This window comes from Rutilus rutilus (genome assembly GCF_951802725.1).
Source record: "Rutilus rutilus genome assembly, chromosome: 3".
NCBI lineage: Eukaryota > Metazoa > Chordata > Actinopteri > Cypriniformes > Leuciscidae > Rutilus > Rutilus rutilus.
In genome coordinates this window covers 57,164,485-57,184,046 of record NC_140211.1, presented here as the reverse complement: position 1 = coordinate 57,184,046, position 19,562 = coordinate 57,164,485, and the positions used below count along the sequence as shown (strand labels likewise).

Genomic DNA, 19,562 nt, shown 5'->3' with positions numbered 1-19,562 from the left:
GAAGTAAGTGTGTCTCCTCACCATGGCGTTGCAACGTGCAGATATTATGGAATGGTTTCATGTGCAATTTAGATATAGGCTACCTACATACATATTTTGTAAATATTTTTGTTCGCCTCCAGTTGTACTTGTACATATATTAGCGTTACATGTGTGTAGATCCTATATCTATCTATCTATCTATCTATCTATTAAGGGTGTAACAATATATCGTGTCACAATATATCGCAATACAAAAATGCAACAATATGGATAGTGACAATAAGTATTGTGGATAGTTCACCCAAAATAAAAATTACTGTGTGTGAAAAAAATCTAATTTTCAGAGTTTTAGTGTCAGTACTACATTAAACTACTATAATGTTAAATAAAATGTATAATAATGCAATGGGGGAATATTTGTGGGTTCTGATAATGCCAAATGTCTTGTTGCCAGTAAAAAAGTTGCTTACATTATTTTAAATATATCTAGAAAGAGTGCAAGCATGTTCGTCTAAAATATTTCTGTATTTTCAGCTTCAGAATCATGAATATTGTTATTCTGGTGTCTCTATTGTCCTGTGCTTTGGGTTTCCAGCACCTAGTCCAAGCCTATTCATTTACACACATTGTAATACCAAATTTAGCATTTTAATCAACAGTACATTTTTTGTTAATCTTTTACCATATGTCTTGGAGTATCGCAATAATATCGTATCGTGAGTTCAGTATCGTGATATGTATCGAAACGTGACATGAGGGTATCGTTACACCCCTACTATCTATCTATCTATCTATCTATCTATCTATCTATCTATCTATCTATCTATCTATCTATCTATCTAAAGTAACGTTCCCATAATATTTGCAAAAGGACAAATTCACAACATTCACATAACCAAGAATTTTTTTTTTTGAGAACATTCAGAATTAACGTTTTCATAACTTAACGAGAACATTAGCTAAACATTCTTAGAACGTATTTTTAGCGAGGTGAATTTGAGTCCTTTTAAATACAGTCAGTCCACTTGGTGACCATACTGGTAATTCCCGCCCTGAGGAAGCTTCATCTTGAAGGTGGAAGGATTGAAAGGTGGTGTTTTAGCATCAACTCAAATCATGTGCAAATAATGTAATCAAGCCAGAGGCTAATCATATCAATTACCGTTATGTGACCGACATCATAGAGAGCGATACATAAAACTCTTACCATTCTGATACATCGACTTGTAGACGATTCGCTCTTCCTCTTCTAAATCAGTTTCTGGTTCAAACACATTTGGCTGAATTAAACCAAAATTGTCATTGTGTAGCGTTTACTACAGTAAAGTTGAGCGATTGGATCAGGTAATCCGAGCTGCTGTGAGTGAGTGGAGGCGGGGCTAATTTGCATATTCATGAGCCCGCGTATACTAAATGAAGCATGGGTGTAGAGTTACATTCAAGCTAATTTAAAGCATGAAGAAATTATTTTTTATTCATATTTATTTTTAAATATGTAATTTTGATGATCAAAGTTGAGTTTTAAGGGATAAAATTATTGATGCAAAGGGACTTTAACTTAGGTGAAGCTTAAGCCTCCATAAACTTTTTCATATGTAACTCAGAAGTAGCTCGTCTTCTCATATAATGTCTTTTTGGTGCTGGGATCGGTATTAACCCGCTCATTGTTTTTGTTTTGTTTTGCATGCACTTGTTCTTCGAAAACCACAAGCCACAACATAACCTCAAACATTTTATTAATTTTCCACATAACTTGGAAACAATCTCATAAATCATTGCGTAAGAAAGGGCATGCTTAGGCATGCAATGATCTCACAACATGATATCACCGGATGAGTAGTATAAAATATACAATAGCAGTTTATCATTCATTAATTTAGGTAATGTCAGTCAGGTCCCACTGAGAAACATAAGCTGGTATTTTTACACTGCTTTCAGTCCCAATTGTTATCTAAGTTGCTGGACAGAGAGACAGGCAGAAAATCACACAGAGTAACAGCAGAAGAGAACAGGCTAACAAACATGCTGTAAAAATCTCCACAGGCTTAGGCTCAGTTCTTAAGCCAACTTGATTTGTTCAAAGGTTGGGCGGGATAGAGACAAACCGTGTCACGTGACCTCTGTATGAGCGGTCGCCTGTACATAACCTGCTCGCTGGGATGGTTTCTCAATTAAAAAAGGCACTCAGCATATCAATGATATCTTGCAAACTTGTTAAAATATGTTCAGTAGTATAGAATAATATATTGAAAACAGTCTCAAACTTTATCGAGTATTAGCCGGATTACTCAACCACTGCTGCAGCTCTGTTGTACTTTTATGTCATATAGCAGATGTGACATCATGTGGTGTACGAGAAAACACAGAAGTTGCTTTAGCATAGCATTGTGTCAATGGTGAATGTGTTTTTGGTGCATCGAAACGAACTACACGACTGGATTGTGCTGAAATTCAGTGAAAAGTGTGGAAAGTATTCTGCAGGCTTGTCTGATTAAACGTGTGTGAGTTGAACGAGAATGATGAAGCCCTTGAAGATAGCTGTTACCACAGACCTATATATGTGTGTGTCAAATCTGGCTGTGTAGATGAGAGAGTTGTTTTGTATGGACGATGCAATGAGTGTGTGCAGCGATCATTTAGGGCTGTACCCTGGAATACAGTGGGAGAGTGGTTATATATTAGTGTGAACTGCACCTTACATCAACTATATATCATAGTACATAAAACCACAAGACCGTCTTCAAAGTCGCGCTACTCAATAATGTCTCGGGCCTGATGTGCATTTGAAAAAAAAAAAAAAAAGTGAAATAACCTTTTGTAACTGTGGTAAAACATATCAGACGAGCCGTATATTAAAAACCTAAATGTGCGTAATACTTCAGTTCTACAGAATATTGCAAATGGACCTTTATTGTGAATGATTGGAGGAAAAAAGTAAGCAAAGTTTAACTAATGGATTATAATGGAATTATATAATAAATCGAACCATAAAAGAAGTTTACAATTTACATGGACTTGTCCAACTTACACAGACATTTACTACTGTAATTTTTGGGTTCCTTATATTAAGAAGTGGTGCTAAAGTGTGCATTGTGTGCATATCTTACTCTTGATCAATGCTGTTATTGACATTCTATAGGCCATTTGATTAAATAAAGAAATGAATGAACAAAATGGCTACACCGATGTTGAGTAATATCACCAAGACCACCAGGATAGAGCTGGAGCCCTGTAGAGAGAGAGTAAAATGTTGCCATTAGAAACATGGTATTGCACATTCAAAGGCTTTTAATCACATCACCAGCTTTAAACATGTTTAAACCATTAAAACGTATCATTTTATTTTATTTATTAAACTTAAACGTATTTAAACTTGTGCCGGGCAACGATTAATCGCATCCAAAATAAAAGTTCACAGTACACACACATGTATTATGGAAACACAAACTTTAATTTTGCATGCGATTAATCGCCATTAATCGTTGCCCAGCACTAATTTAAACCATTAAAAAGTGTAATTTTATTTATTTATTCCTTGTACCACTAAATGTAGCATTTCAAAAGATCAGTTTCTAAAATGTTTGGAAGCATAGATCCGTGTTAGATGCATGTTACACTGCAAATAAAATAAATAGAATTAAAAAGAAATAATAAAGAGTTCTAAGCTTTGAATGAAACCAACCAGCTCTGAAATCTGATTAACCACAATAATATATTCAGAAATAATTAAAAAAATTATGTTGTATTCCAAATTTAAAGTGGACATCACACACATTGAGCCCACTAAAAGGCATTAAAGGTTTTCACAGGATGAATTTTGAGTGTTTAAGCTTTCAAATGATACGATACAATCTGGGACACTGACAGTTATTAGGCTATATGCAAAAATACAATATTATTGTTAAATATTCAACTCCATTGTTGCTTGATCAGACTGATTAAATTGTCATTGATAGTGCTTTATGGGAGTGAGCGGTAACTTCTGAGTGTATTTGACTGCATTTCTATGCTGGACTCTGATTGGTGGAGCTTTCTTCTTAATTATGGAAAGTGTAGTTCTGCACCAGAAACTGAGCTACTAAACACAATTGTTTGAAAAATAAAGTTAAGCCACATTGCATTGTGGCTTCTACGGAAGCATATATCATCACTTAAACGCCTCAGAGCTCAAGGTATGTCTGGCTTGAAAGGTTTATGTGAAAAATGAATGTGATTTCTTCTATCAGAACCTAAATGTTATGTGCTCCTAAACCCCTCTGGTGCTTTTCGTTCTTTTTTGACCGAAAAAGTTAAAAAACATTTTTTTTTTTACTTGATCAGAATGGTAAACTTGGTAAATGTTTTAGCACTTGCTATGTAAACACACACAAAAAAATCATGGACATCATTTGAAAAGATTATATGGTCGCATTGGAAATGAATAGGAGAAGAATTTCATCTAGTGAAAACTTTTGGTATTGCAGCCAAACAAAATCTTACTAAAAGCTCATTTTTTGAGATATCAAGCTCAAATTTGGAACACAAATTGTTTAGATTTATGACTTTGATTTTCTTGCAATAAAACGTGTTTTTGAAAAAATATATTTCATATAAAAATTTTAAATAGTATTTTTGTGCATTTTTAATAACAATAAACATACAATCCTGTAACTTTTTTCAGTTAAATTTTTTTAAACTTTTTTCACTTCAGCAATAATCTGCCAAGTGTCCTCTTTGAAAAGAGATCAGACTGAAGTCTATGCTCTACAGTGTTCAAGATTTATGACAGTTTAAGTTGGAAATTTAACTTTCAGGTCTATGCTCAGAAAGTAAATAAATGGATTTTGAATATAGTGTAAATATAATTTAGTACCATAAAAACCCTAAAAATACAAAATAAAAAAACATTATCGAACTAAAATATAGTACATTCATTTCATTGATAAAAAAAAAAAAAATCCGGTCATTTTTGACCGACACGCCAAGAGCAACAGAGGCTGTGGTCTCAAATTCAGCTCCTGAAGCTCCTGGACCTGAAGAATGAAGCTCCGACCAGCTCCAACTCACCTTCCTCAAGTTTCTAGTTATCCTGAAGACCTTGATTAGCTGGTTCAGGTGTGTTAAATTAGGGTTGGGGCAAAAATCTGCAGGACAGTGGCCCTCCAGGAGATGAGTTTGAGACCACCCAACCCGATTTCACGGCAATTTGTACGAATTTTACGAGGTGGCTAATTCGTATGAATTCGTACGAATTACCTACCCCTGACCCCGCCCCTAAGCCTACCCATCACATGGGTTTAGACAAATCGTACAAATTCGTACGAATTAGTCACCTTTTAATAAATCGTACGAATTCGTACGAATTGGTCGTGAGATAACGTTGGACCACTGGTATACAGTACAAGGTATACAGAACATCGTCACCTTTCGTTCCCAGAGGTCTGTTTACTTACTGAGTTTGCCTTTATCAGGTTCAGATGCTCTAGTTCTTGGTCCAGTGGTTCTGGAGAAGACGTTAAAGGGGGTGAAAGAGTAATGTCCCTGTGCAAAGGCCATTCCTCCACGTCAACCCCAACATTCAAGGTGTCGAGCATCTGCACAGAGTCCATCGAACCTTCCCTGGCTGCAAGACCCCACTCTTTGCCTTCGTGGTTTCGTTGACGTAGTCTCTGCAAATTGTGCCCTTGGGGACCCGAGCATTTCGTGCCAGAGCCAAAGTTCTGTTGGGAAACGGAGTCTAGGGGCTGGAACCTCATGTCAACCCGATAATCATTTTCCCCTTCTTTCTCCTGCAGATGTGAATGGGAAGAGATCCACTTGGAATTGTTTTCAACAGTCCATTCCAGAGTGGAGTTGTTGGCTTCACGATCTGACAGCTGGTAGGCATTCAAGCTAGACTCACCAATCGTATGATTAGTAAAGGACTTTCTTGGCTTGTGGTTGGAGTGGACATGCTCGTGTTGTTTGTGATAGGAGGAAACATGCTCTTGGGGGTTATAATGGTAAGAAACGTGTGGTTTTTCGTGTGCAGAAATAAACTCCTTTGGTTTGTGATTGGAGGAAGCATGCTCATTGGTCTTGTGATTGGATAAATTATGACCCGCGGACTTGTGATTGGAATAAATGTGCACCTGTGGTTTGAACTTGGAAGAGTCGCAATCAACAGACTTGTGATTGGATGGTTTATGCTCCCGTTCTTGTTTCCTGGAAATTGTATGTTCCTTGGATTTTTGATTCAAGGAAACATGCTTCTTCCAGGGCTTTTGACCGGAGGACATTTGATCCCAGACCTTCTCGGGGGCCATATGCTCAATGGGCTTGTGATTCGAGGAGCCGTTCTCCCATGGGTGATGAGCTGAGGAGTTCTCATGTCCATTTATGTGACCGATCTCCTCTTCCAGAAGGGATGGCGTTGTGGAGCGACTGCTTTCTCCTTTGCTCCCTCTTCTGTGAGGATACATCTCAGCAGTCCAGTTGTTGGCCCCAGCTCTCATGGTGTCCATGCCTCTACCTTCAACTAGAACCTGAATCTCTGCCCCTCCTTGTTCGTCCACAGCACTTTGCCGCATGAAACAAGCGTTCCTAGTGCGATGAGTAGGTGGACTGCAGGGGGGGGAGGAGGGGCTGCTCAGAACCGGGCTCAGGTCGGGCGTTTGGGCCGGGGGTGTTGTGTCTGGTGTGCAGAGCTCAAGACTGTCTGTCCCAGTGGAGACCCCCTCCAGGTCTTTCTCTTTCCGGTCCTGATGCTTCTGTCTCTGGCACTCCAGTCCTAGTAAACGGAAATATAGGACATGGTCAAATTAAGTAACGCATTCTAATGTAATATCTCGATCAACAGAGGTGTTTTGGCAAAGTTAGATTGCCCTCACACAGAATTTTGAACAAGTAATCAAATTATAAGCAATAGCAAAAATAAATACATTGATAAAGATGAAATAAACAGTGCTTTCCAGGTAGGTTTAACAGTGGTTTTCAGGTACAGAAATTGAATAAATTAGGCTAATCAAATGTAAAATAGCACTGCATAGTCTTCACTGTATAAATTAAACATAGATTAATCCTTATAAAGTTACAAATATTATTTAGTCAAGAGCAGTGAGTGATTTTTAAACATTAAAAACACAGACAGCGGCCGGAATATTAGGCTGCTGTCACTTTAAGACCGAAGGCACACATCCAATATAATGATACACATGCGTTTTCTTTTTTAACTGTTTATGTTCATTTAACACACAACCGACTAATCACAGAAATGTGTATTTTTTACATAATTTGAGTTAATTTGTCCGTTTCAGTGCAGGAAGGAATGAAAGAGAGCTCAGTTTAGTATTTGCGCACTGTCTGAGACACGGCTGTCTGGGGGTGCGCTTCGGATATTTAAACTTCCCACACAGCTCACGAATAATGAATTGAGCTCCCTTTCCCGAGCGTTGTTCATGTTTGTTCACATTCATGTTCTCACAACAATGCAGTGCTAGAATTCATAAAAATGTTACTGGCCAACTAGCGATTACACCGTTTCATATACTCGGCCAACACCGATTTTTTACTCGCATTTGTTGTAACTTTTTCCATTGACTTAATTTTGCGGCTTTATGTGTTTTCACTGTTATACGGGGAGGAGGAGAGTGCTATTACACGTCTTCTGAAAGAGTACAGAATCTCCAGATTAAAGACATGTGAAGAAAAAACAGAAACAAGTGATAGCATATATATAAGTAGATGCATATGTAAGATAACGTGATCATTAACATTAAGCAGCACATAAATCAAAACTGCCTAATATTACTGAGTGAAATGTTGACCCAGGACGAGCTTTAGGACTGTGAAGCTTTGGGATGTTGATGGACTCGATCGACTCCATCTATGTTTTGATCATCGTTCTGAATCCCATCCAGACGTAGTCTTTGACAAAAACGCGATTTTATCAGCTTGCTCAAAATGTAGATTTTTTTATGAAACTTATGAAAAAGAATGCATGAAGTTAGAATAAAACAGATTTTTGTTTAAAAGCAGAGTATCTGTTCTTTCTTTTGTTATATTGCATGTTCAGATATTCATACAACTAAATATTCAGGGGGCCATGAAACTGTTGTGAAAATGATGGCTGGGAACTTTTTTCAAAAACGCTGGTGGGGAAAGAGTTTAAATACATGTAATATAGTAAGCGTCACATTCGTATGTGCATTACAGATGCAGTGCTCAATGATGGCTTGTACTGTATGTATTTATTGATTTTTTTGACTGACCGTTCCCATAGTGATGGAAAGAGGGGGACAGTTCTTTGGCTATAGCCCGGGCCAGTCGACACTCCTCCAGGGCTCTCAGTGCGACTCCCTCTCCAGCCTCGGCCTTTCCTCGGGCGTGGCTCATCCTGCAAACAGAGCAAGAAAGTCTGGCTCAATAGCATTTGATTTCAATTTGATGCTCCACTTTGGAACATCCATTCCTCCAAGGTAGATTTAACGGTAACACTTTACAATAAGGTTCATTAGTTAACATTAGTTAATTTATTAACCATACACTGTAAAAAAATAAATAAAAATGGACGTAGTGTCCGTGACGTCACCCGTGGGTTTCTGAAGAACTTTTTTGAAGCCCAAAGTGGGCGGAGCCGGCCGTCGCCATCTTGGCAGCGCGTCACTCCCGGATAAACGAAAAGCGGGCAAAGAGGCGGATTAGCTGAGGTGACGTGATGCTAACAGACAGCAGACAAACGGCTAGAAGTGACATCAGCGGCAATCCTCCTGTCACTCAAGTGGCCACGCCCTTAATTATGCAGGACTTTAAGGCTTAATATAATTTAAACGGATGAGTTATAAAGAACAATCACCCCCCTCACAGTTTTCACGAAGGGCAAAATTACCTATATAGACCAAAACCACGTTTTGGACCAGGCTGTAAACACATTTTTTCTTCTGCTGTAAAGTTGGGTATTTTAACATGGGGGTCTATGGGATTGACTCTCTTTTGGAGCCTGTCTCCAGTGGCCAGTCGATGAATTGCAGTTTAAGTCACTTCCGTGTTGGATTCAAGAGAGAAACCGGCAGGTTGCTGCTTGGTATTAACTAACATGAACTAACAATGAACAAAACATTTGTTACAGTATTTATTAATTAATTAATTGTATTAATCTTTGTTAATGTTAGTTAATATGCTCATGTTAGTTCACAGTGCATTAACTAATGTTAACAAATACAACATTTGATTTTAATAACGTACTAGTAAATGTTGAAATTAAAGGTGCTTTAAGCGATGTTGGACGTTTGAGGCTAGCTCGACCCTCCCTCCCCCTCAGTCCTCCCCCTCCCTTCTCGCTACCTTTCAAAGGCTTTTTCGATGTAAATTTAGGACTTCGCGCGTTCCTTCTCCTTTTCCCTCTTCTTTGCTATTTGTTCATCGGAACGTCGTCTCTTTGGTCGTGTGTCGGCCACATCAAAATTCTCAAGAATATAATTTCAACGTTAGTCATTGTTGTCGTCTAGGACATCTCTCCTCTAGCTAACTTTCCTCTTTATGCGTCTCTCTCCTCCACTCCCCACACACCCCTTCATGTGCACGTGCACTAACCCCCCCCCCCCCCCCACCCCCCACCCCCAAATCATTCTTGTCGGTTATTGGCTGGAACACTGTTTGTTATGTTTCATGGTCCAGGCTGGGCCAGTTTGTTTGTGTTGCCGTTTGTGGAGCCTGGGCTGTCTACAGAGACCGCGTGTGTTTACAGTGTGTTCAGGGGACAGGCAGCTAGCGGATAGTGAGGAGTTGTTTGTTGTATGTGACAAAAAAAAATTCTGCCAAAAAAAAAAGCACCTTTAATATTAACAAAGACTAATAAATGCTGTAGAAGTATTGTTCATTCTTAGTTCATGTTAACTAATGAACCTTATTGTAAAGTGTTACCATAATAACCATAAGCAAGCTCGGACTGGGATTTATACAGTTGTGTCTTGCTCAAATGATCATCTCAGTAACTCTTTCTGGATCATCACAAATTTTAGAGACTCTTTGTCAGAGACTCTTACCTGGACAATGCGATCTCTGCCTTCTGCTTGGCTATATCCGCAGCTTTCTCGGACGCTTCCACGGCACGATCCACCTTTTCCCGGATTTTGCTGGTCCGGAGCGGTATAAGGTTTTTCCGCTTGCCACTCACCAGCACATTCTGCTTGTATTTCCCCTCTTCCTTTGTTCCATCAGGAAAGGTGGTGCATCCATATCCGTGCCGCTTGTTCCCAAACCACTCACCTTCATAGTGAAGCCCATCCGAGCGATGACTTACACCCCAACCCGATCGCATGTCGTTCCTCCACTCGCCAGCGTATGTTTCGGTGACAGTGGCATCTACGCTTCCCCCTGCCTCTGCTTCACCTAAACTGATGTTAGAGTTAATATCTGAGGCGGCGGAGCTGACGGTGCTCATACCGGCCTCGCTACAGAACGAGCTCTGCTTGCTTAACTGGCTCGCCAGAGAGCTTTTGGACTCGGACCTTCGCAACTTTAAACCACTGAGTATAGACTGTCGAAATCGGCCTTTCCTCTTCCTATGCCTGTCGGCTTCACTGTGAGCACAGAGTACGAAGCCACTTCGTCCCACCGGACTGCCAGATACGCCACTGACACCGGAGCCATCTTCTGGAGTCGGGGCTCCTTCGCTGTGATCGGATCGTAGGGAGTTTATGGAGGTGCACATCGGGGAGAAGATGATGGCTGCCATGCCATAAGGCACACTCTGTCTCACTCCATAACCGTGACGCATCCCGCTCAACCACTGGCCCTGGTACGTGCCTGCGAAAGCAACAGAGAGCAAAGATCATATCATTACTCATATCACTTGTACAAGCCCCTTTTCATCCGCAAAAACACTAAATGACAACAACACCACTGTGCTGTCCTAAAGACTTATTTGCACTGCAAAATCCTCCTGATTCATGTGGTCATTGTGTGCAATGGCAAAAAGCTCATTTGATTTAACATGCAATCAAGTTTTAAAACATTGCAAATGCACATAGCCTGCGAAAGCAACAGAGAGCAAAGGACATATGTGACCCTGGACCACAAAACCAGTCACATGGGTCAACTGATATTTATACATCATCTGAAAGCTGAATAAATTATGCCATTCCATTGATGTAAGGTTTGTTAGGATAGGACAATATTTGGCAGAGAATCTGAGGGTGCAAAAAAAAAAGAAACATTGAGAAAATCACCTTTAAAGTTGGACCACAAAACCAGTCACAAGGGGCAATTTTTTCTAAATGATCTTCCTGATTCACTTGTAAAATCTGGGTAAAAGCCCCTTTTCATCTCAAAAACACTAAATGACAACAGCACCACTGTGCTTTCCTAAACATATATGCACTGCAAAAATCTTCCTGATTCATGAGGTCACTGTGTGCAATGACAATTTGATCTAACACGCAATCATGTTTACAACGTTGCAAATATAGATTCTAGGACTTCATGATAAACATTCAGCTGTCTAAAATCATCTCTCCTGAATATCCCGGCACTTCCTAGCTTTATAATGGGAGTGAATGGTACCTTAGATTTTTAAAGCCCAAAAAAAGTGCATCCATAAGCTTGGAAGACCCAGGATATTTTTTTAATATAACTCCAACTGTGTTTGGCTGAAAGAAGAAAGTCATATACACCTATGGCTTGACGGTGAGTGAATCATGGGATATTTTTCACTTTAACCTCGTTGCATCAACAAAAAGGATCCAGAGTTCATTGTTAACCTTTTAAAATAATATTAATAATAAATAACCTTCATAAATAAACAAGTAAAAAAAATAAAATAATTTGATATCATTTTCTGTTTAAAATGGAAATGAAATGTGCGTGCACAAACAAAAGACAGGGCGAATTTCAAAATCGCCATAGCAACTAATTAACATTTGCAATTAATCACACTCCTTAATACACATTTCTACTGATCAGTGTAATATAAGAAGTGACTTGTGTTCATTCAATTCAATTCACATTTATTTGTATAGCGCTTTTCACAATACGCACCGTTTCAAAGCAGCTTTACAGAAAATGCACGAGTCCACATTACAATTTAGAGTGATCTGTTATCAGAGGTGACTGTCTCAGAAATGTAAATATACAAAATCACAGTTAGCTAAAAATGTATTAATTTAAACAATGTAATAAATTAAGGCAGAATCAATGAGCTCATTGAAGTACTGAACGCTTTAACCGTTTAGACATTTGACGATAATTTAGAACGTTCGAGAAAAGGTGAGATTCCGTTTTCGAACGAATGTGAAGTGTGTGTGTTCTTACAATGACAGTTAATAGATTCTGAGCGACAGGAACTGTCCAGGGTGCTGAAATGTTTGGCGCGCGTTATCTCGCTGTTGTTTGATAAGTCCGACAGCCTATGAGTCCTGATCGGTTAACGAGTGACATGGTTAAGGACAGCATCGATCGCATTCAGCGTTGGAAGGTAGTCTAACCCGATCTTTCACAATAAAGAGGGACGCCTGTCGTGTGATGCAAACATTATGTTGATTTATGTTTCCGCGTGTACAAACGACATGATTCATGCCCAAATCACAGTATCCCACTATTTTCCGCATTGATCTCCGTAGCACGTCAGGAGTGATTACACAAGAATGTGAAACAGCCAATCAGCGAGCACAGAAAATAGTCTCTAGTGACACAATGACCTGCTGTCGGTCGGTTTCCATGGTAATATACTGTACAGAGGCGTGTGTGCTGTAAATTACAGTTCATATGGTGAAATGTTATCCTTTAAATCATGTTATTTAAGCATGCTGTAGAATATTAATTACCAAAGCCGTCATATTATAACTCATACTTGACTAATAGTGAACTGCTGTTTTCTCCTATGACTTTGTAGATGTTTATTATCAACTCACAGATGATATAATTACATTTACATTTACGGTAATCATTTAGCAGACGCTTTTATTCAAAATGACTTACAAATGAGGAGAGCAATAACAGTTAAACTAACAATAGGACAACAATATATAAGTGCTGTGACCCTTCCCAGTTTAGTCTAACGCAGTATATGTATATTTTTAAATAGAGAGTATAAGAGAAAAAATGTGTATTTGCTTATGCACTTGCAAAGATAAGGGGTTTTGCTTCAGGCATCTTCCTAACTCAACAATCAAATGAATGTGATTGGAAGCACAGCCTTTCAGATCAACTTATAGGAATCATAGTGTATAACCCTTTTTTTTTATTTATTTTTTTATTTAGCATACGCCTTTATCCAAAGTGACTTACAAATGAGGAATACAGCAAGTGATTCATCATGAAGAGGCAAACAGCACAAGAAGTGCTCAGAATACAAAGTTTCAGATATTGCTTAAGCCACACAAGGGCGTTATTAAAGAAAAGAGATGAGTTTTCCGCTGTCTTTTGAATGTTTGAATGAAAAAATGCCTATTTTTTTTTTTTTCAAAGCCGAAATTAATTTATTTGTATGTACCGATATATGGTTGGTTTCCACAACTCAGCACTGCTAGAAATAATTGAACTATCAAATGAATGTGATTGGAAGCACAGCCTTTCAGATCAACTTATAGGAATCATAGTGTATAAGCCTATTTAATTGTATGCACCGATATATGGTTAGTATAGAGGATGCCATTGGATTCTCACCTCCATCCGAGTAGGTCTCCGATCCATATCCATCTTGTAATCCATTGCTCCAGGTGCCTTCGTATCGGGAACCACTAGTGCTTTCCAACTTCCCATACCTTCCCTTGAACCCTTGTGTCCATTCGCCCTTATACTCCCACCTCCCTTTGCTCTCCACGCCAATGCCATGCCTCTTTCCCTGAGCCCAGGTTCCTCTGTAACTGTTCCCACTGGGCCAAGTGTAAACTCCGAGAACTTCGAACCCATGGCTCCAGGCTCCGGCGTATTCCCCCTGTCCCTGTGGGCCCGTGCAAACCCCTCGACCGTGAGCCTTGCCCTGTTCCCACCCTCCACAGTACGACCCCCCATCATCAAAGTCAAACCTGCCTCCAGTGGACATGCATGAAACAGGTTTAGCCAAATCTTGTGGAAAGATGCACGAAAAAAAGAACAAGAAAAAAGGAAGACTTAGATGAACCAGGCAGGAAGTGTTGCACCAATATTCCTCAAGTAGATTTCGTGTGCATCGGAAAAAAAGCAGTTCATGCGTTTTTAAAGGGGTTAAAAAACAGATTTTAGGCTATACCATCCTAATGTTATAGCTCCTGCCGGTTTGTGCACGGCCTTTGGTAATGGACGTCTTTATTGTGCATGCTAACGGGAAAGCAGATGGCGAGCTTCTCCCTTCTTCTCCGCTCGTTCCCAACAGGCTGAGACACACAGCCTCGATCGTGGAGATCAGCAGGCAAACAAGGCCTAGTTATTTTCCACAGCCGAAAAGATCCACACAGCAGCATCAGCATTGATACACTCAATCAGACATTACACGGCCCCCAAACACACGGCTCTCAGAAATACAGGAATACGAGAGAGCATCTGAAGACTCGAAGCACGGATGCTGTCACGGCCTTCCCTCTAGATCATGTTTTCGACAGCATTTCCTCGCTTATGTGTTAAATAAGATCAATCTGCCACAGAATCTTCCCAAATGCTGCTCGCTCTCGCTCTCTTTTTCCCTTCTGCGGTGTAGAGGTGAAGCTTCTTTCCTGGAAGACTGGATAAAAGCGTCAAAAATCAGTTTAGTCCTGCTCTTTGGTCCTCTCCTCCATGTTCATGTGCATATTTTAAAGGTGTGTATCCATGATGGTCTGAAGCCATATGATGCTGAGTGTCTGTACAATATGCTCATTACAGGACTGTTCCACCCCAACCCGTTCCCCTCCCCCACTCATGCTCTCCTCGTTCTTCTTAAAGGGATAGAGGCGAAGAAACTCATATGCATACAATGGCTTGCCTAATTATCCATTTCCCCATATGACACTCTCTAAATAACAGCATAATGCAATTCGTTTTTCAGCCCTTCACCAAATATTACATTAGAAATGCAAGTGTATTATAGAATCTCATGGCATTTGAAATGCAATAACCGGTGCATAATTGCATAAAAACATCCGATGCAACATTTAGCAGGCATAACCCGAGTTAAAGCGAACCCCTGAAGAGAGAGAGGACTGTTTTCGGTTACAGTTTTACTTTAAGGTGTCATTGTTACAGTGCAATTATACATTTAAGTACTGAGTAATAGTAATTAACAACATGTAATTGCATGTAATGATGCATAATTTACTCTTATGGTAAGTACATGTAACATATGTAACAAGGACACTGTAAAATAAAGTGTTACCCTATTTTCTTATTTTGTTTTGTTCAATAATGTGTTTTTTTAAATCTTATTTATATACATTTTAGATTAAATATAAAAAAGCTGGATAAACTGTGACATGCACAGTTATGACTTCACCTCATTTACTGGTATTAATGCATTCTAGGGTGTCATTTTTAGGAAAAATTTGTCTATAAAAAATGAAGTAGAGCACTTTTTTCTGTAGACAGATAACTTATTTTGTTTCAAAGATACATTCACCTTCATCAGACAAAGAAAGATTATATGCATCTTGGATCAGGTATGCTCATGGGAACCAATATTGAAATGTTGTATATGCATATGCCGAAACAGCACTAAAAATAAGATTATTAAACAGCCTCTAAAATGCCATTTTGACTGTTGTTGACTGGCAATGTAGGCCGTTTGTGTGAGAACAAAATATCTGATTATTTGACATTGGGCTTTCAATCAATGTATTCTGGCCTCACTTGACTTCTATACTAAATGATTGGGAGAGCTTTCACATGGATGAGACTTTGCAACAAACACTCAATGGCTCAGATGACTGATAAAATATCTGACATGCAGGCAAATGGACTCAGAGGGCTTGGCAGTAATCTTTGTCATTAGAAGCTGAAAATATCAATATGTAGAGCTTGATAATGACCATTTGGTAGATATATATATTTATCAAACAAGTATAAACAAAAAAAAGTCTCTTAAGTTAGTGGAAATTCTTGGCATACAGAACAATTGAACATGAATAATCAGAATCCGAAATTCTTTCTGAATGTGAATAAAACAAATGGTTTAAATAAAGTCAGTCTTGGTTTGTAATGGATCAGGCTTACAGACCAAATTTGAATCTGTATTGGTTTATTAAAATGGTAGCTATAATTCAAATCCAGGGTTGATAAGAAAATTGATAGTAACATAAAACCAACCAGATAAATCCTAAAAAGACTTTTGCTTAAAGGGATAGTTCAGGCAAAAATTAGAAATCTGCAATCATTTCCTCACCTGCATGTAGTTCCATGACTTTTTGTTGACAGTTTTGTTGACTATCGACTAACATTTCTCAGAGTATTTTTTTTTTTTTAACAGAAGAAAACACTGTCATACAGGTTTAGAAGGGCATGAGGGTGAATAAATGAAGATTTTTCATATTTAGGTGAACTATGCCTTTAAGCAAAAACACAATGAAAATCTGCAGTTGCTCCACCTGGTGTTGCAGAAGGGACTTACAGGCTCCAGTTTGCAATGTTGTAATAAACTAGAACAGGTTAAATGGGGACAGCATTTGATACTGCCCCGAAATCCTCAAGAATATTACTACATGGTTACCTCGACCATGCTGAATACAATGTTTATACACTACTGAAACTCTCCATTGAAAATATTTGTTCTCTACACTCAGTAAACTGATACTACACATTAGTGGCCTTGGTTTTGAGGCCACTAATGGGGGTTGGGCGAAACAATCAAATATTTATCACAGTTTTCTCAATGATATACATCACAAAAAAATGAAAGGTCCTTCTACTTAAAATGTCCAGCACAGCCCATCACATTTCAATGATTGTCTTTTATTTGGACAATTATGTACATTGCACTGAAACAAATATATATATATAAAAAAAAAATGTATTGATGTAACAGCGGTGGCTCTGGCAATGTGACCAAAAGTGCAAATCTTAAAGGTGCAGAAAGCAATTTCTAAGAAGCGCAGTTGAAAATTAAATCATCACCTAAACAAACAATTTTGTGAATATCTGCTAATAATGCTCAAAAAAGTGGCGGATATGCTCATGATGCTCAAAAAGTGGCGAAAAAAGCGCATGATGCTCAAATAGGGGGCGAATACGCTCATAATGCTCAAATAGGGGGTGTATCCCCTCATGATGCTCAAATAGTGGGCGAATACACTCATGATGCTCAAATAGGGGGCGTATCCGCTCATGATGCTCAAATAGTGGGCGAATACACTCATGATGCTCAAATAGGGGGGTGTATCCGCTCATGATGTTCAAATAGGGGCGAATACGCTCATGATGCTCAAATAGGGGGCGTATACACTCATGATGCTCAAATAGGGGGCGTATCCCCTCATGATGCTCAAATAGGGGCGAATACGCTCATGATGCTCAAATAGGGGGCGTATACACTCATGATGCTCAAATAGGGGCGTATCCCCTCATGATGCTCAAATAGTGGGCGAATACGCTCATGATGCTCAAATAGGGGGGCGTATCCGCTCATGATGCTCAAATAGTGGGCGAATACGCTCATGATGCTCAAATAGGGGGGCGTATCCGCTCATTATGCTCAAATAGTGGGCGTATCCGCTCATGATGCTCAAATAGGGAGTGTATCCCCTCATGATGCTCAAATATGGGGCGTATCCACTCATGATGCTCAAATAGGGGGTGTATACGCTCATGATGCTCAAATGGTGGGCGTATCCGCTCATGATGTTCAAATAGAGAGTGTATCCCCTCATGATGCTCAAATAGTGGGCGTATATGCTCATGATGCTCAAATAGGGGGTGTATACGCTCATGATGCTCAAATAGTGAGCGTATCCACTCATGATGCTCAAATAGAGAGTGTATCCCCTCATGATGCTCAAATAGTGGGCGTATATGCTCATGATGCTCAAATAGGGAGTGTATCCCCTCATGATGCTCAAATATGGGGCGTATCCGCTCATGATGCTCAAATAGGGGGTGTATACGCTCATGATGCTCAAATGGTGGGCGTATCCACTCATGATGTTCAAATAGAGAGTGTATCCCCTCATGATGCTCAAATAGTGGGCGTATACGCTCATGATGCTCAAATAGGGGGTGTATACGCTCATGATGCTCAAATAGTGGGTGTATCCGCTCATGATGCTCAAATAGTGGGCGTATCCACTCATGATGCTCAAATAGGGGGCGTATCCGCTCATGATGCTCAAATAGGGGGCGTATCCGCTCATGATGCTCAAATTGTGGGCGTATCCGCTCATGATGCTCAAATGGTGGGCGTATCCGCTCATGATGTTCAAATAGAGAGTGTATCCCCTCATGATGCTCAAATAGGGGGGCGTATCCGCTCATTATGCTCAAATAGTGGGCGTATCCGCTCATGATGCTCAAATAGGGAGTGTATCCGCTCATGATGCTCAAATATGGGGCGTATCCACTCATGATGCTCAAATAGGGGGTGTATACGCTCATGATGCTCAAATGGTGGGCGTATCCGCTCATGATGTTCAAATAGAGAGTGTATCCCCTCATGATGCTCAAATAGTGGGCGTATACGCTCATGATGCTCAAATAGGGGGTGTATACGCTCATGATGCTCAAATAGGGAGTGTATCCCCTCATGATGCTCAAATATGGGGCGTATCCGCTCATGATGCTCAAATAGGGGGTGTATACGCTCATGATGCTCAAATGGTGGGCGTATCCGCTCATGATGTTCAAATAGAGAGTGTATCCCCTCATGATGCTCAAATAGTGAGCGTATACGCTCATGATGCTTAAATAGGGGGTGTATACGCTCATGATGCTCAAATGGTGGGCGTATCCGCTCATGATGTTCAAATAGAGAGTGTATCCCCTCATGATGCTCAAATAGTGGGCGTTTACGCTCATGATGCTCAAATAGGGAGTGTATCCCCTCATGATGCTCAAATATGGGGCGTATCCGCTCATGATGCTCAAATAGGGGGTGTATACGCTCATGATGCTCAAATGGTGGGCGTATCCACTCATGATGTTCAAATAGAGAGTGTATCCCCTCATGATGCTCAAATAGTGGGCGTATATGCTCATGATGCTCAAATAGTGGGTGTATCCGCTCATGATGCTCAAATAGTGGGCGTATCCACTCATGATGCTCAAATAGGGGGCGTATCCGCTCATGATGCTCAAATAGTGGGCGTATCCACTCATGATGCTCAAATAGGGGGCGTATCCGCTCATGATGCTCAAATAGTGGGCGTATCCGCTCATGATGCTCAAATGGTGGGCGTATCCGCTCATGATGTTCAAATAGAGAGTGTATCCCCTCATGATGCTCAAATAGTGGGCGTATACGCTCATGATGCTCAAATAGGGGGGCGTATCCGCTCATTATGCTCAAATAGTGGGCGTATCCGCTCATGATGCTCAAATAGGGAGTGTATCCCCTCATGATGCTCAAATATGGGGCGTATCCACTCATGATGCTCAAATAGGGGGTGTATACACTCATGATGCTCAAATGGTGGGCGTATCCGCTCATGATGTTCAAATAGAGAGTGTATCCCCTCATGATGCTCAAATAG

General features: G+C 39.9%; 1 protein-coding gene across 1 annotated transcript; it reads right to left on the bottom strand.

Annotated features, from left to right (window-relative positions):
* Positions 1-1,702: 1,702 nt before the first annotated feature.
* jph3a (junctophilin 3a) lies at positions 1,703-14,784 on the bottom strand. The gene is made up of 5 exons (XM_084404563.1): positions 13,603-14,784; positions 9,984-10,746; positions 8,211-8,335; positions 5,415-6,730; positions 1,703-3,211 (listed from the first exon to the last, which is right to left on the bottom strand). Exons 1-5 carry the CDS (start codon positions 13,979-13,981, stop codon positions 3,131-3,133), a joined length of 2,664 nt encoding a protein of 887 aa, XP_084260689.1. The 5' UTR covers positions 13,982-14,784; the 3' UTR covers positions 1,703-3,130.
* Positions 14,785-19,562: the final 4,778 nt, after the last annotated feature.